General features: G+C 40.4%; 1 protein-coding gene across 1 annotated transcript; it reads left to right on the top strand.

Annotated features, from left to right (window-relative positions):
* The first annotated feature begins 626 nt into the window (after window positions 1–626).
* On the top strand, window positions 627–18,355 carry ALLC (allantoicase). Its single transcript, XM_074946817.1, is given in 11 exon segments — window positions 627–716; window positions 2,701–2,751; window positions 8,368–8,500; window positions 11,103–11,114; window positions 11,117–11,248; window positions 15,863–15,936; window positions 17,060–17,168; window positions 17,985–18,037; window positions 18,039–18,146; window positions 18,220–18,266; window positions 18,268–18,355. Coding segments are annotated over 11 exon segments (897 nt in total).
* The last annotated feature ends 3,079 nt before the right edge of the window (window positions 18,356–21,434 follow it).

Here is a 21,434-nt window from a genome sequence, read left to right as displayed (position 1 = left end):
TGGCTGATACAGTGCATTCACTAGCTCCCTGGGCTATGCTTGCTCTCCTGCTAGCATTGTCCTCCTTTATGTTGCACACTGAAGAGAAGTCAACTAGCACTTGATTCTCCCAGAAGATTTCCCACCACGGGGAGCATCCTACCGAGTCTAGGCTGGCACAAAGAGACATGGACCTGAAGCAATTCTGAACCCTCTTAGAACATGCCATATTTCATCTGCAGAAAAGAAGAGTGAGGGGGAGTGATTAATAGAAGGTGAACTTTGATATCGTGATGCAAGAAGGTAAATTAAGAATCTACTATTTACAGCTTTGAAAAATATGTGGACTTTTTATTTATTAAAATTTGATTTAACTCCCACACCTAATCATATTTTTGTTTATCTCCGATAGATGCATATTATAAATCAGTGGAGATGATAAAAGCGTATCCTGACTGTTCAGATAGTTAGTTATTTTTCTTCCAGCAAGTAAATAACCCATTCCTGGAGTCCAAGTTTTCTCTGACGGCTGAGAAGCCAGGACAGAATTAATGAAATGAGAAGTTATGCTGAACATGCTCCTTTTCATTTCTCTCGTTTCGTCTTCGCATAGAATAGAATACTTCACTTCTGCTTTTAGAGGAAAGATGGCTGATCGTCTCAAAGGAGAAAAACCTCACGTTTGACCTGCCTTTCTCCACCGGAATGATTTGGCATGTGAAGCTGTAGGAGGAAAGGTAAATGTATGCATTTCAAAACACAAATTGTGCTTTTAGTGCAAATTATACTTGACATTTCTACAGCTATTTCCTACTGAGGATCTAAAAGTGTTTTGCAGACACCAGTGAATTAAGTCTCTCAGCATTCCTTCCTGTGTGCTAAGTATTATTATCCAAATTTTGCAGATGGGAAAAAGGAGACACAGAGAAATTAAGAGATTTGCCAAAGGTCACACAGGAAGTCTTTGGCAGAGCCAGGAATAGAACCCACAAGTCTTAATTTGCAGTTTTATAATCTGAACACAAAGTCTTTCCTAGTGTTCAAATTCTGAAGATCTAGTCAACACAATTTTTACCTATGTTGGAGCAATCTGATGAAAGGAGCTAGATATACCCAATGATATACATCCACTTTGCAACAGAGAAAATTGTCATCCTGTTTGGGTTTTCTGGGTCAGTCATCCTGGCTTCCTATGCTCCAAAGAAGGGCAAGTCAGTAATAATGCTATTGATGATGCATTACGACAAGGTTGTAGAAGGAGACAAAAAAGAAACCCCACATAATTCTCCAGTAGAGTGACAAAAGTGGTGTCGATAACAATGACCATCTTGCAGGAATGTAGGAATTCCTACAGATGCAAGACAAATAGGTGACAAATGGTTCTTCTCTTCAACATGCTTGATGTTGCTGGCATTGCAAGTTTCATCACTTAGGTCAGTGACAATCCTGCTTGGCACCACACTTGCCCAAGACAAAGAAGGCTCTTGTTCCTTGTCACTCGAGGAGAATGACTTGTAGATGCACATATAAAGAGAAGAATCCTTCACACACAACATCTCACCATCCCGATCAAAGCAGCACTCTCATCCCTTGGCTACCATCAAAAAACAGCCACCACGGGAGCACCTAGCAAACTCAGCAGTGGACTCTGCTAAATTTGCCCAAGGTCAGCTGATCGGGAGGACCACAAGCAATGTGGAGAATGCAGTGAATTTGTATGCTCTGACAACTCCATACTGATGCTGATGTGTAAAAATTGTATACTGACTCACACTGAATGAGACTCCAGCTAGTTCTTTCAATTTGCTCATTAAATAAAGATTTTTCACCTAAAACATTAAAGAATTATTCTTAGTTTCTGAATGCATTTGGGGGACAGAAGTCCCCCACAATATATTTAATGTAACTTTTTTTTCTCAATACTGGGTGAAGGTTAAAGAAAAAGGTGCTCTGCTGTAAAATGAACCATGTCCTTAAGATTGTTCAGTTTAGCATATATATGTACAAAACAGAAATACATATTCACAAATATAGGATTGCATCTCATTGATGGAGGTACCAGTAGTATACCTCCACTAGCAGGGCTTCTTGTCCTGCAGCTACGGAGAATAAGAATCCTCAGTGGAAGGCCAGGTGTGGCCTGGTTTGTGATTAAAAAGATATTTTGTCCACTTGTTTTTTCTGCATCATGTCATATGAATCCTTATAACAATGCTTCTAGTCTGAAGAACCACTCAAGAAGGTGGAGGTTTTTCAGGTGTACGCATCATGAGTTATTTACAAAGAAAATGAAACAAACCCTTCCCTATGTCACAGCAGTAGATAAATTTTTTGTAAATAAAGATGCGGAAAGAAGAGTAAGGCCCTGATCCTCAAGCAAACAATTGAACTCAATGGGGTTCTGTGCAGGTTCATTGGAGTACAGTATTGGAAAGAGAAATGCATACAAAGATGGAGAAAGAAGAGTAAGGTCCCGATCCTCAAACAAACAATTGAATTCAGTGGGGTTCTATGCAGGTTCATTGGAGTATTGGAAAGAGAAATGCATACAAAGAAATAATTTTTTTTTAAAATATGGTCTTATATGTATATGTCTATAAGCCTTTAGGCAACTTAATATTTTTTTTTTACTGGATAACTTAACATTGCACTAGGAAATGAAATGAAATATAATAGTATATATTTAAAATTATTTTATTTTTATTTTTTTTATTTGTGTAGGTTTTATTTGCAACGGATGACTTTTTTGCTCCTGCGGAGAATCTCTTGAAGGTATAGTAGGCTGACATTCCCCACTTTGGAGGGTATGCATGGACTGTTAAGATTTTAGGCTTCAGAGGCAGGGACTGTAACTTACTGTCAGAGACCAGGACGTGGGCAGTCATGCCTAGTGGTTAGAGCGGGAGTCAGCTGTCAGAACCTAGAGTCAGAGCCAAAGACAGAAGTGAGGAGTCAGAGGAGAGGGTCAGAGTTCGGTTACTTGGCGTGAGACAGGGCTAAGAACAAGCAAGTACCGGAGCCAGGGATGAAAGTGGGCTGGTACGGCGTACTGGTAAGAAGGCAGTACTGGCTTGTACCCAACCGATATTAAAGCACTGCTGCAGCAGCACTTGAACGTTGCTGACCCCCCGTTGGTGGCCCTTCCGGTAGGGACCCTACCAGCAGGGCTGCCAACAGGGGGAAAAGGGGCAGCTGACCAGGGGCCAGCAATTTAAAAGGGCCCAGGGCTCCCGGCCACCGCTGCTGCTACCATTGGCTTTACTGGAAATTACTTACCTTGTAATTATGCTTCTCCCTTTGCAAGATTCTTGTTCTTGGCTCCCTAGTTGAGACAGGCAGAACTTCCTTAGTTGTCTAAGGGCAGTGGGAGTGGGTAGAAGCACAAGACCACCTTGGTCCCCAATGGTGGTTGTGTGTGGAACGTAACTGTAATCCCTAGAAGCTTCCAGTCGCATCCTAAATTAGCAAGAAGTAAAAGTTCACCAAATAGCATCAAGCCAATCATTGAAAAATTAATGCCTCTGAAATGCAGCACAATACAAACCGATCAAGATGTAGAGATAAACACCACCAGCTGGAGATGTCTGTGCAGAAAGCAAACCCCATTGTGTGCATTGATTATGCAAAAACATGCTTGCATTATTATGAGAACATAAGAATGGCCAGGCTGCATCAAACCAACAGCCTATGTAGCCCAGTATCCTGTCTTCTGACAGTGGCCGGTGCCAGAAGCTTTGGCGGGAAAGAACAGAACAGGGCAATTATTGAGAGATCCATCCCCTGTTATCCAGTCTCACCTTCTGACAGTTAGAGATTTAGGGACACCCAGAGCACGGCGTTGCGTCCCTGAATTTCTTGGCCAATAGCCATTGATGGACCTATGCTCCATGAACTTGTCTAATTCTTTTTTGAACCCTGTTATACTTTTGGCCTTTAAAACTTCTCCTGGCAATATGTTCCACAAGTTCACTGTGCGTTATGTGGAGTACTTCCCATTGCTACTTCATCTTTTGCATCCCACCCATTAGCTGGTTTCGTCCAACTCTTGCCTCTTGTCGTTAACCTGGATTGCTGTTTGGGGCAGTGACTACCTTTTTACTGTGTGTTTGTACAGTGCCAAGCACAATAGGAGCTAGTGCAATACAAATAAATAAAAATAAATAGGCTTCCCTTCAAACTTTGAGGGGGTGGGTGGATGAATGTGAATCCTAAATGATAAAATCTTCTGAGAAGCAGAATTACTAGGTAGGAGATTTTTCTTTCTCTAAAGATGCCATCCAGGCAGGAGTCTCACTCCTAAGGTATATCTACACTTTGAGAAGGGGAGGTTGAGGACAAATACCCAGTCCAACTGTGATCAAGCTATTGCCGAGGTATTCAACCTTATTTCATTTGTGGACCCTTAAAAATTTTTGAATGGAGGTGCGGACACCTTCGAAAATCTTAGACATAGTCTACGGACCCCCAAAAATCTGTGGACCACGGGTTGTTGAAAACCACAGTTCTGTGGTAACAACAACATATCACAGACCCCTCAGACATAGTCTTCAGACTCCCAGGGATCCACGGACCACATGTTGAAAACCCATGAGCTGGTGCACTAAAAATAGATTGTAGTTGTGGAGATTTGAGCAGCATGAGGAGCTAGTGTCCCCCCTGCTGAGTACAATCCTGTCAGAGATGCTAGTGTGGCTAGCCCCTCCCACCACTTGCACCACCACCGCTACACTCTATTTTTAGTGTGCTAGCTCGATCAGAGCAGGTGCAGGTATGTCTTCTCAAGCTGGGGACATACCCTTAGAGATTGAGAAACTTGAGGGATGCACCAAGCAAAAACCATGAATAAAACCACAACAAGGCCCAAGAACAAGCCCAGTGTTAACAACATGAATATAGCTGGCTGAAAAATGGAAATTCCTTCCCAGGAAAAACTATATATTCTTGAATTTTGTTTTTTTTTTAACCAGACCAGAACAAAATGTTAAATTGAAATTTTGTGCAGGAAGGAATTTCCAGAAACATTCAGTTTTGGGAGAACCAAAATGGAGATTTTTGGCTTGCTGGCTGCCTGCCTGTCAGGCTCCCTGGCTGGCTGGCTTCCCTGGGAGCCTGGGGAAGTGACTAGCCAGGCAGCTGGGCAGCCTGGGAACAGGCTGTCTCGGGAGCCTGGAGATCATGCCTGCTGGGGAGTCAGCCAGGTGGGCTGCTAGGTAACAGGGACCTGGCCACCCCTCAGAAGCCAGCTAATCAGGGAGATGGCCAGTGGCTCCCCAAGTACCCCTTAGAGCCAGGAAGCTAGCTAGGCTGGAAGTGGGCCACCAAGCTTTCTGAGTAGCCCATAGAGCTGGCTACCAGACCACTCAGCTCCCTTAGCAGGCTGGGAGCTGGGGAGCCTGGAACAGGCTAGCCTAGTGACCCTGGGAGCCCTTGCTCCTCAACATCTCACTTGGTGGGCTGCTGGAGAGCCTGAGCCCAGAAAGCTGGTCACCCTGGGGAGCTGGGCTGTCTGTCTGGCTTCCCTGGCTGTGCAGTGGATGCCTGCCAGGTGAGAAGCTGGGCAGCCTAGGGAGCCAGAGGGACCCTAGGCTGTCCAATATCCTACCAGGCAGCCTGCCAAGCAGCTGGTGGGGAGCCCAGGGAGGCAGGCAGTGGGTGGGCACACTGGCAGGAAACCAGATGCCTGGCTTCCATCAAACATTATGACTGAATGGACACATTCCGCAGGAATACGTCAATTCCACAGAACAGAATTTTCCACAAGAAAACATCTGACCAGTTCTAGACATGAAAAAGAAGGAATTTTTGCGTGTGCATTTTTGTTTTGAGCATAAAAGAAGGGCCAGATACCTCCCTGTTTCAGGGCACCTCAGTCACTACCCCATGTAGTGCACTGCCTGGGCAGTCCGTGTGGTGTCTCAGTCACAAACACCCCACACAAGTTCACCACATGTGTATTTATTCTTTCCTTACAAAGTATCACAGGGTAGTGCAGGGTTACAGCAAGTAGCAGATTCCACACAATCTTCACTCTTCAGCCCAGGCTCACCCTCTGAATGCTATGTTCCGCCCACTAATATCCTCCCAATTACTGAGCCAATTGCCCCATTAGCCTAGCAATCGCCACCCAATTGTCAGTGATCCCCAACGGAAATTGATTAATTGGTTTCAATTAAGCCTGTACTCTTCTCAGTGCTGGAGCAACCTCAGTGACCAAGATGCTACTAATAGTGCCTGGTCACATGCCCCAAAACACTAGGCTTAATATTATAGCCTGTAGGCAACCAGAAACAAAGGATCTGGTTCTGCATTGTCTTTTCCATTATGGAGTCATTTACACTTGTGCAAAGTGACGGTAAGGTAGCTGTACAATGAGCCAGTTGGTAATAATGAAGGGTGGTGGCCCCTATTACCTCTGACATCTTCATTGTGACAGGTGGCTCTTGCTACTTTTAATAAAGGAAACATTTGTACAGTCTTGTTTATGATTACCAAACTTTTTGATTCTTGATTACTGATTTATTTCAACTGCTGTCTCATTACTACTGTAATAATAACTTCTGAAAGGTACCCAGGTGTAATCAGAATTCAGGCATTACAGGACAGTGGAAACTATTTCAATGAATCAAGTGGGATTTCCCCTCTCCCCCTGCCTCAACTACCATTTCCTTTAATCTCCTAGTAAATAATAGCACAAACATTTAGGAACATAGGAACTGAAGAGTGGAAGGGACCTCCTATGTCCCAGAGTCCAGTTCCCTGCTTTTTGATGACAACCCTGCCATATAATCCTGTTCATACATCTTTCAAGCTCCATCTTAAAACTAGTTAGGTTAACTAGTTTTCTTTGCACACATTCTTCCTCTGACTGCACCGCTTTTGAGGAAGCAACTTTAAAATACATTTTAGCTTTGATTAGAATTTATGATGACTTTCAAATACTTCTATTTAAAATACAAAAACAGATAGCAAACAGTTCCTACGATCATTACACATGCAAAAATCTCACTGATATCGGTGGGGTTACTCTGGATTGATTAGGCCTAATTTGATTCTGAGTTAATGTTGAACTGTGATGGCTTTTCAGAGATCTATTATTAGAATGAGTGTTGGTCTGAATCCAGATCCTTGTGAGCAGGTGCCCATAATACCAATTGTGCTGATGGCTTTAACGAGCATATTTACTTTGGCAGCGTCATCAAAGAGGACAACAATTTAGTGGGCATGGACACTGAATTATCCCTTCACACTTAGAGGGGGCACCTCCAAAATGGTGTTGAGACATATCTGAAGGACAGCCTAGGGAAGTTTGCATGCCTGTGCTGTACCTCTGCATTGAGTACAGGACTTCATTTCTCAGGGCTGGCACCTTTCAAGAGTTCTCAAGTCACTTATTATGTTTTAAAAAAAATAAACAGGCCATTAATGTGACGTATCTAATTGCCATGACAGTTTCGTTGTCCTGTACAAGGCTTTTCTTCATTTAATTCCAGTTTGTTCCAATGAATCTTGCTTACCTGTGGCCTCGTGTTGGATGCCTCCATTTTTAGGCGCCAGACTTTAGATACTTTAAATATATTAAGCTGGGTACCCAAACTTAAGGCACTTTTGAAAATGGTCATGTACAGGTCACATAGGAAATCTGTGGAAGACCTGGGAATAAAAATTCAATTTCCTGACTCCAAACCACAAGATCATCCATTCTTCCCTCCTTGAATGCTGTGGGATATTTGCCTGAGTAAGGACTGCAGAATCAGACCCATAAAGTCTGTATTGCATTACATCTGGATTGAAGGTTGTTCTAGGAATATATACTAGATTTACATTAGTGTAAATCAAAAGTCACCCCACTGAAACCAATGGAGTTACTTCAGACTGACACCAAATGTAACTGAGAGCAGAATACAGCCCCTTAATTCTTTATTTCATTTTTGTTTTGCAATGAAAATCTCAGCTTCGACATTATATTAGCATCATGTATTTATTTATTTGTAAATAAAAAATTGGGAAAATAAAAAGTACTTCCCTATACATTTAATCAAAGAACACCCCACCTTCATTTGAATGGTCAGTCCTCAAAAATGGATGGTTTATTTCAAACTTTCTTAGATGACAGATGAATTTCTTTGAAAGTTCAACTCAAAGGTACTTATTTTGGAACTGTATAAGCTGCTGAACACTGGGGCTTAGAATGCAAATACCATCCCAACCCTACCTGTAAAACACAGGTGATTAATAAAGGAATTCTAGCAAGTATGGGGTAGAGAAATAAGGGCTCAAATATATCAGAACATACTGGGCGGTATTAATTCTAATTAATAAACATATGGACTAAAGCAGAATATCCGTCACGTTGACCCAGACAACTAATTAATTAATATTTGTTATCAGATGAAGTCAGATGAATGGACTCTTCTGGTTCCTATGAAAGAGTTGAAACCAAGATACCTTGATACTAGCCACAATTATTTTTCTGCCAGCTGTAAGAGAGAATGGACTCATATAAGGCTCAATATCTATCCAGGTAATTGACTTTTATATATCCAGGTAATATATATTATGTAGTGTGTGTGTGTGTGTGTGTGTATGTGTATGTGTATGTGTGTGTGTGTATGTGTGTATATATATATGTATATACAGAGAGAGAGAGACACTCCTGAACTATGGTATTTAACAACTTCTTGGCTGGTTCTGTGTCTATCCAATCTCACGTACTGCTGCCATCGGAACAGGAAGAGAGCAAGTACTTTGAAATAAAGTAACTAGGACAGTGCTGGGCTAGGTATAAGACTTGGTATGAGGATTAGGTTTTTGCTGCTTTTGGTTGGCTAGTGGGATGATCAAGCAGAAACAAGACACGACAATAGGCAGTAAAGTCTATTAGCAGGGCATAATCTTTATAAATACAAAGCAAACAAGTTAACAAAAGCAAAAGGGTTACAAACAAAATTTTTCCCAACTAGAGGTTAGCCTAACCTTCAGAGTCTAGGTAGGGAGCCCTGACTTCCTCCAAATATTGTCCTCTTCTCTTCTTCCCTTCCTCTTTCTCTCCAACAGCCCTTCCTTTTACACAGGTGTTCAAAAGGTATCTGGAGTTCGCCCCTTGTGCACTGGGGACTAGACTGTGTTCCTGAACCCTCCAACACATGGGGTTCATGATTCTAAGTCAGTTGTCTTCATTTGCGTCTCATCAAGTTCACTTGGTGTTTTGGGGTTCAGAACCAGAAAATGTCCTGTGAAATTCAAAATGAATGCAGCAAGATCTGACAATTCTAGAAATCAGCAGAAAAGCAAGGAAATGTACCCTCAAATGCTGGGCTCCTCATGCAATGAATGCTAATGTTTTAGGCTTGGGTCTTTTTTGCCTTAAATATGCTGAGGTTTCTTTATCTTTGGGTCACAGGATCAGGCAATCCTGCCTCAGACAATTGATAGTGAATAGTTCCAAAATGAACACATCAGCTAACAGGGAAATAGTGGAAATCTATTTTAGGCACATAACCCTCTCTGTGACCATTGGATTGCATTTAGTGATCCAAAGGTGATTGTAATTATGTGAGATAGACTTCAGTCCTTAGGAAACTAGCCTGTCCCGAGCAGTTTAATACCTTCAGGGGTCTGGCACTTTTCCAGGGCCAGAGCGCTAGACTGTGAAGGAAGGAGGACCTGAGATGGAAGAGGTGCCAGACCAGGCCTCCTGAGCAATGTCAGTCCTGGCTAACACTGTTGTTTCTGGTAGGAACAACCTGTTTTCTCCCAGCCTTCTTTCCTTCATTTCCCTGCCTCCCCCTGATGCTGATCTCACTTATGTATTTGTGTGTGAAGCAGGCACAGGAAGCAGTATGGGGTGAACAGGGGAGAGAAAGTGGCTGAGGATGGAACAGAACAGGGAGACAGAAAAAGTAGCTCTGCACATAAAAGTTGGTGGCTTGGAGCAGAAAGCTCATTGCCAGTCAGAATGGGGCCTTCCTGCGGCAATTACAAGGGACCAGAGGTCAGCCAGAGAAGCCTCTTTCTGTTATGTGCATATCTTGGGATTTCCAAATTTGTGAGTTTAATTAGTTTTTTGGTGAGTTCAATTTAAAAAATATATACACCACTGCCCGGCAGCCATGCACACGGTTGTGTAGCTCCTGTGGAGATAAATACCACAAGAAGTACCATCTCAGAAAGACAGCTTCATTTGTGGCCCCTGATTGGTCCAGATACCCTGTTTAAGCCCAGGAGGAGTTCCAGGAATTGCATGTGCAACAAGATGGACTCTATCGCCACTGCCAGTTGTAGTGTTGGGCCTGCCCCTCTTGATCTTGGACTCCTGGTTCCTGACTCTAGTGCTGATCTTTGGTGCTGTTCCTGGCCTCTGACCATCACTGCTCCGACCACTAGGCATGACTACCCAATCCCCAGTCATGACAGTTGCCTGATTTAAATTTCCTAATGCATTAGTATACATCTGGATAAAGGATGCACAGTATAACAGCAGCTTCTTTTGTAATAAACTGTTCAAATGGAATTTAAAATAATATTTTGGCTTTTTAACAAATTTCTGAAATGCTCGTGAGAAGGCATACTCCTAGAAGAAACTTTGGAGCAATCATAGAAATGTAAGGCTGGAAGGAATCTCAAGAGATCATCTAATCCATTCCCACCACACTGAGGCAGGACCAAGTATATCTAGAATGCACAAATATATCCAGAACTGTGTTGTTATAAAGCTTGTTTGATGCTTCTATCAGTTTTGCTCTTTGATTCTCAGTGTGAATTTTATAAACTTTTATAAACTCTACACAATGGTTTAAAGGGATTGACAGTATTCTCAGATATTACTGCACTGGGATTATTAGTGCACTGATATGTATCACGGATATCCTTCTGGCCTTGATGTTTATTAATGACATAATAAACTGAAGAACCCCAGTGTGGAAACGTGTCATGATCAGCTTCCACACTGAAATCCAAACCCTTTCCTTTCATTCCAGTGTCTGTACATTAAAAGCAAAGTACAGTATATCTTGCATTTGCCATCTGTGCTGTACACTGCATCTGAATATGTATAAGCATGGCCCTCATGGTTCTATTCATTCTTAAAGATAAAAATCATTCACTTTAATTTTATTTTTTGACAGATGGTGGGATTGCACGTTCAAAGTGTATGGTGTTGTGCAGAAAGACTGGTCAGCTTCTGGCCCGGATGACTTGGTGGCAATGGAGAATGGGGGTATTTGTGTTGGATTTAGCAGTGCTCAATTAGGCCACCCAAGAAATATTCTAGGTAAGTTAAAGGCATTACTATTTCTGGTTTTAAATACTAAAAGTAAACTGTATTCACAGCATAAAATCAATGTTAATCATTCTCCTATGTAGTTTAACAAAAACTCCCTCTTTGGTCACAGTAGTTACGATAACTGGTTTAAAGTCGAATTTACTGAACTATGATTCAGTCCTGTAGTCTTTTCTCAAACAAAAATCACATGAGATGCAGGTCTGGGCCCTACCCACATAGCTATATGAATTTACCAATTAAATATATTTGTTTTATTAACTTAATTTATGATAGATGCAATCTTCCATATGGGCCAGGATTTCTAATGCCATCTGTAAACAAGGATTTCACTTCTAGGCCACTGCTCAGTAGTAAATGTAAATTGTTACATTTAGAGGGCTCATTCTGTAGCCAGAGCTCAGATTATCTTCTCCTGTGGCAAAAACTTAGGAAGGAACTTTTTAAAAAGAAGACCACAAGGATTTCCTCATGGAGAATCCCCTGTAGCATGTAGATAGTATGGTTTTATTCCTTCCACCACAGAAAAGCTGCCCCAAACAGGGCAGATATCCTGAAATCTGCAGGATACATCCATATAGAGCAGGGGTCGGCAACCTTTAAGAAGTGGTATGCCAAGTCTTCCTTTATTCACTCTAATTTAAGGTTTTGCGTGCCAGTAATACATTTTAACGTTTTTAGAAGGTCTCTTTCTATAAGTCTTTAATATATAACTAAACTATTGTTGTATGAAAAATAAATAAGGTTTTTAAAATGTTTAAGAAGCTTCATTTAAAATTAAATTAAAATGCAGAGCCCTCCGGACTGGTGGCCAGGACCCGGGCAGTGTGAGTGCCACTGAAAATCAGCTTGCATGCTGCCTTTGGCACATGTGCCATAGGTTGCCTAACCCTGATATAGAGGTTCTGAACTCCCTGGCATGGTCTTTCCCCATACCCCTCAGGTCCCTGGTAGTGAGCTGCCACTGGAGCCATGCTACCAGGGACTCCCTTTTGGCTTGCACCTGTAGGAAACCTGAGGAGCTAATGAGGAAATTAGCTCACCAGCTGGGTAGCTCTGAGAAGAAAGCAAGCAATAAAAAAGGCAGAGCTAAGGAACAGCATGGGAGAGACTGAGAGCTGGGCTTGGAACTCAGGGGCAGTTTGGGCTGGTAGCTGACCAGAGCTGGAAATACAGACTGAAAGTGAAAGGCTGGAAGTTATGTTGGAAAATGAGGGAGAAGAAATAATGGGTGAGGAATTGCTTCAGATTAGGAAGAAGAAAAAGGAATAGAAGAATTTGTATCCAAAGAATACGGAGCAGAGATGGATGGATATATTCTTACATGGCTGAGTAGAATATAAAGATAACATATTGAATGAAAATGTCAGCATATAGAGGGGTTCTCAAACTGGGGTTGTGAGGTTATTATGTGCGGGGTTATGAGATGTCAGCCTCCACCCCAAACCTTGCTTTGCCTCTAGCATTTATAATGGTGTTAAATATACAAAAAAAGTGTTTTTAATTTATATGGGGGCAGGGTCGCACTCAGAGGTGTGCTGTGTGAAAGGGGTCATCAGTACAAAAGTTTGAGAATCACTGGCATATAGGAACTCAAAAAAGCTATAGACAAAAGTAAAAACAGTCCCAGGTAAAGATAGTATACATAATGAAATGCTTAAGCACCTATCAGAAGGGAGTGTAAGAGTTTTACTGAAATTATATAATAATATATGGGGAAAAGGAATACTATTGGCAACAAGCAAAACATAGTAAACTAAGCACAGTACCTGATGCGTACAGACCTATTGCCCTCACATTGTGTGTGGGCAAAATGATAAATTAGAGAATAGTAGCATACTTGGGGGAAAAAAAAGAAATAAATTGTGTACAAAGTGGTTTCAGGAAAGTAAGATGCACAGCTGATCATATTGTAAGATTAGAAACAGAAATACAAAAAAACATGAGGAACAGAGAGTTTGACAGTTTTTTGGACATTGAAAAAGCATCTTACATGGTATGGAGGGAAGGCTTGCTGTATACGCTAGCCGCAACTGGAATAAAAAGAAGCATGTTCTGATGGATAAGAGATTTCTTAAGTGATAGAACCATACAAGTCAGGGTGGTGGCGGCTTTTTAAAATATTTATAAACTTACTAACGGCAGCGCACAGGGGAGCGTTATCAGCCCAACCCTATTTAACATTACGATTAATGATGTCCCGGAGAATATATGGGCAGGAATAGGTATTACTCTGTTTGCTGATAATTGTGTTATATGGGCCAAGCATAGAAGACTTAAGATAGCTGTGGAGACAATGAAAGAGGCGTTCGGGAATTTCAGAATGTGGAGATACTTGGGGATTTAAGTTCACTTGCTAAAACAAAGGGAATGATCTTCACAACAAAGAAGTTTGGGAAAGAATGGAACCTATATCTCTATACAGAAAGAATACAGGTAGTTCAAAATATTACATTCTTAGGAGTTATGTGAGATGATAAACTAACTTGAAAAGGTCATATAGATAATATCAAGGTCAAATGTAAAGGTAGGATGAATCTTCTGGGAATAATTGGGGTGCAGATAAGAACACATTGTTATTGCTGTATAGGACATTAAAAAGACCAGTTATATATTATGGATGCTAAGCCTTTAATTCAGCTTCTAAATCAGCACACACAAGAAAAGAAAGCTGATCCAAGCCCAAGCTCTGTGAGGTGCATGTGGTGCAAGTATTACAACTCCTTTGTGTGCTTCACATACCAACCGGAGAAATGCCTATAAATTTAAGGATAAAATTGTTAGATTTTGCCTTTTGGGCTCAGGTTAATGTAAATAGTGAAGATAAGAGTACAAAGCAAGTATATGAGGATTGTTGGGAATTAAGTCAACAAGAAGTAACTGGGCGTCACAAAAACTCCCATATGCTAATAGGGTCAAAAGGTGGGTAAAAGACTTGGGTGAAAAGGAAGATCTGGGAGAAATTAAAATCTTTAGTCATGGGAAATCGAACTACAGCTGGACAGTTATCTCTCTAGCTGTGGATTTGGAATTATATGAAAAACAAAGGGAAGAGCAGGACCATTAAATATGATGACTATGATTTAGGAGTTTATACATGGCAAACCTCTACCAATGACTCTACTGAAGACTACAGGTAGAGTGGGAATGGCCTTTTGTATCCCTGAATTTGGAATTCAGAGATCTATGAATCTATCCAATTTTGTGGTCATTATGATGGCTGAATTGACGGGCACACTGTTGGCCCAGTGTTAATTGCTTTGCAAACCTGCACAACTATGATGCCAACAGTGGACTTTACAACCCCTCATTGGTTTGCAACTGACAGGTAGCTGTCTGGTGTTGCTAGCTTCCACAAGGCCATAGTCCCTTGGTTCTGCATTAGTATGGCTTCTCTGAATCGAGTGTTCTGGTGTGGGAGGTTTGGTGCAAGCTCATCGCACATCTCCATGAAGGTCTGTTTCCTAATTTAGAAGTTCTGAAGCCACTGCTGGTTATCCCAGGTTTCCAATACGATGTGATCCCACTACACCATATGGTTCTCCTGCACCAAAAAGGACGGTCCAATCATGGACATATCATGGCTATAGCAGCATTCACCATATCTGTTCCATGGGACACAAATAGATTCACCTGGATAAGAGATGTATGCCCAGCTATGACTGTTCTATCCTATCTGACTCTTTATCAGGTATAACGGTGATTAGAAAGGAAGCCACATAAAACAGGAATGACTTAATCAATGAACTATTGTTCTTTACTACATAGGTAGTACAAATGGGTATACACATTGTAATAGTGTGGATTCCAGTGCATGTTGGGGTACTGGGCAATGAAATGGCAGATAAAGCAGTGACAAATGATTTAAAATGGGGAGGTTGATATACAGATACCTTTGCATAAACAGGACATCAGAAGTTTGGTTAAGAGAGAACTTAAGAAGCAATGGCAAGAACTATGGGCCAAAGAGAAAAAAGGAAGAAGGTTCTATGAAATGTGTCCTAAACTTGAGGATAGTAGTGTACTTAATAACTATGATAGAAGAAGTGAATTAACTATATTTAGTGTGCTAACAGGTCACTGTGATCTGAATGGTAACTTAAATTTGCTAAACAAGCACAAAGATGGGTTGTGTGATGCATGCAAAGTCAAGAAAGAGTTGAGCATCTGCTGTGGCAATGCAAGGACAATTACATAGAGAGAAAGTTAGTCATAAAGAATCCAAGATGCCTCGGGATGAGAGAAGATAGTCCAAAAGGACTGGTGAGAGTACTGGGAAAGTGGAGTAACATTTAAAAAAGCATCACTTCACTTTTTTAAGGATACAGGACATTGATTTTTTTGCTTATGTGAAAACTGAGGTAGGTGACGCTCATAGTCTCACATGCTGAGTCTGCTGCACCATAAAACGACAGGAAAAGAAAGGAGCGGGGCTACACATGACTGCTGCTATGTTGTGATGCACTTGGAATATAAACATCAATAAAGACACTTGGTGGAGATACTCTGCTGGACTGTATGTGCCGCTTAATTCACAAAAAGGACTTATCAGCCAGGGTTTCCAGGAGCTGAAGGGGGAGCCAGTTCAGTTTCCTATTTTTGTAGGGATAGGAAGAGCAACATCCATGGAAGATGGTTGGGAAACAGCAAGAAGACTGGACAGGCCACCAGTTTTAAAAGTAAGGAATATGTGAGTTACAGTTCTTATTTTTAGATCTGTTTACAATTATTTTTTCCATAAAGATTTTCATTTTAAATCCCCAAGGGGTGTGTGTGTGTGTGTGTGTGTATAGGTGTGTTTGTGTGTTAGTGAAACTTGTGAAGATTTAAAAAAAATCTCAAAATAAATTTTTCTTAGTGTGTGTTGTGTTCCCAGGAAGTAGCAACAACTCATATTGTAGGCATTGCAATATATTCTCTAGGTCTAGTTCAAAACTATTAGGCCCCCTATGGTCTGTCTTTTTCTCACCATCTCTATCTGGATTCTTAACCTTTCTTGATAATGAAATGAACTATACTAAAAGGAGAGATGATTATCATCTTTGGGAATGCAGGTTCTTAACAGAGAGACAAATGGATATAATAATAAAGTTAAAGGATGCAATATTTATTGAGAAATGTGCAAGCAGGTTTAAAGGGAGCAAATTATTAATGGCCTAATCCTGCATTCATTGCAGTTAATAGGAGTTTTGCCACTGACCTCAAAAGAAGCCCTAAATAATGGAAAACAGGTTGAATGCTTATTGTAAGAATTACATATGATGTGATATGTGGAATGATTGAAATGCCGGCACTTGCAACTGGAAAGGGATCACTTTGTTTACTCCTTTAGTTCACTTTTGTTTAATGGAACCTTAAGATTAGGATGATTTTGGCTTTCAGACTCTAAAAATGGGATTTCTTCTTGAAGAGAAACTACTTGTCATCTTACAGCTATTCATAAGAAAACATACTGAATTGTTTGTGAATTCTCTCTTTAAATGCATTATATTTGTATTGACCTGCAGATTCCATATCTTACTCAGTCCTATTAATAGAGCTCTAAACCATTCCGTGAAGGTAGCTTATATATTATTTAATATAACTCTTTGCAGAAAAATTTCTCATTGTTAGAAGGGAGGTGGGGGATCCTGTGTTCAATCAGATTAATTCAATAGTTTGAAAGTAAAACATACCTTATACTTTTTTCCTTTAAGAAATCAAGTTCAGCTAGTAAATGCAAAAATGTACCATCTTGCCTTTACCTTTTTGATTTTTGTAATTCACCGAACCACGTAAAAGGCTTTTCCCTCTTATTTTCAGGCTGATGACAAAGGTATCCTCCTCATACCAGGGAATGAATGGGCAGTTTTCCGGCTGGCACATCCTTGTGTAATAACTCACATTGAAATAGACACTTATCACTTTAAAGGTAAAACAAATGCTGCTTGTTTGGCCCCTGTATTTGACTGATCATACCAAAACCATATGTTGTACCATAGATATATTGTGCAGGACCACTGGTTACTGGGCAAAGGTGGAGTTAAACTGTTTCAGCAGTTGATGATCAGCTAAGCTCAGAGGCACCTAGGGTGTATCTTCCTTCTGCTGGGCATATCGGCACCAGGACTGGGTAGCATAGAAGCCACTATAGCTGCCCTAATCAGGGGAGGATTCCTCGATGCTGGGGGAATCTTTGAGGGCAGTCACTGAGTGAAATCCTGGCTCCATTGAAATCCATGAGTATTTTGCCATTAAAATCCTGGTTTCATTGAAGTCACGATCGAATGGATTGGAGAATCTGAGCACTTTATATCAGTTCTTACAAAGAGTCAAACCATATTCCTCCAAGCAGTTGGTTTCAAATATTTGTAGAAAAAATGTGTTTTATTGAACAAATATAGTATGACAAATGTGGAATTTATGGAATAAATTATGTGGTTGTTATTGGTCCTGGTGATAGAGGTGGGTGCATAATTCACTAATATTCATGAATAAATACACGTGTTGTGATTTTTTTATATTAAAATATTTGTAAATAGCTTTTTAATTATTTGTGCAGCTCTACTTATTTCTTCTAGTCATAATTGCAGTATAAACGTAAAGAATCAATTCTGTGTTTTGTGAAATTCATTACTCTGTGTTTCAGTTCTGAAAGCCTAAATTTATTTTATAAACTAAATTTATCTTAAGAAAATAATTATAATGCAACAAAAATATACAAAAACATGTTACTGTTTGCTGTCAGGTAATTTTCCAGATACCTGCAAACTCGAGGCCTGTGTTCTGAACGCACAAGAAGGAAAAAGATTGCATAACACAGAAATGGAACCTTAAACAGGATCCAAAATGGAACCCTTTGCTTTCTGTTACAAAGGTAAGGCTTTTATTTCTAGATCACATGAATACTGTGGACTGTTAGCTTATAGCCTATTGGTTGTATTGAAATAATGCTTTTTTAAAAAAGTGTTTTGTAGGTGTAGAGGCATTTCTTCGACGGTACTGCCCTGGAAATGCAGGATGTAATCACTCGTGAGACTCATTATTGTTCCTGATGGAGGTGTAAGTAGGATGCGTCTCTGGGGTTTCCCGCGGGCTCTATTTTATACAAGCAAATGAACAAAGAGGATTTTCTAAAAAAGGCTTTAAGGGTTATAGAATGGATGTTCACTTTTTTCCATATTATATAAACTTGAATATATTTGTTGAATGGTACACATTCATTAAACTAAGCATGACTTTTTCCCAGCAATAATTCAAACATAACAATTCTGTATGTCTCATGGCTGTACCATAATACAATGACTTCTGTACTCCTAGGAATATAAGGAAAGTAATATGTTTTTGCTGAAATTGATTTTCCCCCAAAAATACATCAATGATAACACAGTGCACTCCTGGGTGATCATAGCTCATCTTGGTGAGAATCAAAATTGAAGGCCAAATTATTTTAACCACTTTGTAAATCCACTAATTACCCTAAAATGTACTGCCTGTAGTGTCTTAGTGGTGAAAAGAAATGGCATTTTTAAATACAAATAAATCAGAGACAGGCTATGCTTTATTGTTATGTCTGTCCTAATTATAAGCCAATCAAAAAGATCTACTTATGTTCTACAGCTTTCACTCATGTCTACAGTTCTCATATTCAGCCATTTCATAATTATTCATTATATAAATTATGTATTCATAAGCATCTCTACAGCCTATCCTTCTGATAGTACAAAGTGCGCTCATGGATTATTTTGCCAAGATTCCAAACCCTAAGAAGAAAGACAGGTTGTGTCTCTCTGTCAGCCTCAAGTGTGTCAATATATTGGTGGAATTTGGAAACATATATTTCTTTATGAAAACACACAGAATGATTTTAACCCTGCTTTGCCTTGCACTTTTTTTGCTGTAATCTAACACCCAAATATTGTCTGTTTCTCTACGAGCCTATGCTTGAAAGTTATGCTTAAAGAGTGCTTAAAGTTATGCTTCTAAACCCCTATTTAGCGATCTAAATCAGTGACCTGATTTTCAAAAATACTGAGCATCCTGGAGTTCTCTTTGACATTAGTGGGAGCTATTGGGTGCTCAGCACTTAAAAAAAAAATCAGGTCAGTGCCCAAATATAGCTTCAGAAGCATAGGTCTAAGCACCCAGTTTTGTGACCCTGGGCCTAGATTATGCTGAATGAGGAGAGAAAAAAGTGCTCAGCCTGGGGCTGACTCCACAAGGCATGGTGAGGCTTTTTGTGTGATGACACATGATCATGATATACTGCAGGCAGGAAAAGGTGGCCCCACCTACTGCTTTGCTTTCCTTACTCTGGGCACACACCTGCCTTGTTCCCTATGCACCTCTCATTTGCACAATGGCTTCTGGGGGGAAGTGGTGTGATGGCGATGGAGAGTAGTTAGGGCCATGGGCAGGCATCTTTATGGGGGGTGAATGTGGGTGGGTTTTTAATTGTTTGTACTCAAGCTTATATTGTAGTAATTAAAATGCCGCATGATATATATATGAAGGCAGATATGGCAAACAATTTTCTGGAATTTTGCATAATAATTGAATGTAAAATAGCATTGTCTGTAACAATTATGGAGGCACTGGCAGTGATTCTGTAGTTAAAGCTGAATTGCCCATGAAATGGGGACTGCTTTTTCTTTATATGTAAGTAGTCTGTCACTGTGAAATTTGACATAATGTATATTTTATATAGGGTCAAAACTGGGTATTACAGAATTGTATCTGACTTTACTTGTTTAATGCACTGTATTTGAGAGCATTCAAAATATGTTGTGGCATAACGTATACTGTTTGTAATCTATGCTTTTGATTTACACCTAATTAATATTCCTGACATCGTTGGTATTATGTTTTTTATCACTCTTATGAAGTGTCAGTGAAAAGTGCTTATTCTGTAATACTACAATCTATCCAAGGTATTTGTGATCCCTATCTTTAATGTATTTCTCCTCATAACACCCTGCTGGATAGGGAAATGCAGCTATCCCCATTTTGCAGATGGAGAATGGAGGCACAGAGAGATTAAATACCTTGCTAAACATCACACAAGAACAGGGGATTGGACCCACAAGTGCCAGGCCAGCATCCTCCCCACTGGACCATCCTTCCTCTCATGAGTCATCTAATATGTGTCATGTCTTGTTCTAAGAAAGAAGCTTTTCTCCAGTTTGTTTATTAACCTTTATAGCTTACTTTTTATTCTATCCTTTAGTTGGCTGCTTTATCATGTTGTGGGTTTCCCCCTATCTACGCAGTCCCTCATAGACTTTAAGGTCAGAAGGGACCATCATGATCACCTAGTGTGACCTCCTGCACATTGCAGGACACAGAACCTCACCCACCCACTCCTGTAATAGACCCATAACCTCTGGCTGAGTTACTTAAGTCCTCAAATCATGATTTAAAGACTTCAAGTTATAAAGAATTCACCATGTATACTAGTTTAAATCTGCAAGTGACACCTGACCCATTCAACCCTCCCCCGCCCTGGGTCTCTGCCAATCTGACCAGAGGGAAAATTCCTTCCTGACCCCAACTATGGCGATCAGTTAGACTCCTGAGCATGTTGGCAAGACCCTGCAGCCTGACACCTGGAAAAGAATTTGCTGTAGTAACTCAGAGTCTTCCCCATCTAGTGTCCTATCACCAGCCTTTGGAGATATTTGCTGCTAGCCGTCACAGATCAGCTACATGCCATTGTAGGCAGTCTCATCATACCATCCCCTCCATAAATGTAAATCAAGCTCTGTCTTGAAGCCAGTTAGCTTTTTGGCCCCTCTTCTCCCCTTCTTCAGTTATTGTAAGATTGACTCCTCCTTGTTGTCTTGTTTTCTATATAGCAACATGACATACAGGTTACCAGTTCTAGCTTTTGTTTTAGTAGACCACTCCCACACAAGAACTTTCAATATCTGAGCATCCTTTTCTGTGCTATGAGAAACTGAGCCCCCCCCCCTTTTTTTAACAGAAGGTGAAGAAATGGGTTAAAAGAACTCAGATAACCAAAACAAGCAATCTCATAGGGAAAGAAAACTGAGATGTGCAGGAAATGAGAAGTAAAAAATCATACATATTTTGGCTAAGTATTAATCTCATTTGGAAGGAGAGACTCCTTAACACTCAATAAATTTTGACGTTTTTAAAATCTGCCCCATAATTATGAGATTTTTTTTCAATACCACAT

Source organism: Natator depressus, chromosome 3, assembly GCF_965152275.1.
Source record: "Natator depressus isolate rNatDep1 chromosome 3, rNatDep2.hap1, whole genome shotgun sequence".
NCBI lineage: Eukaryota > Metazoa > Chordata > Testudines > Cheloniidae > Natator > Natator depressus.
Note: the sequence above shows the minus strand (reverse complement) of the source record. Positions and strands in the feature narration are given on the sequence as shown.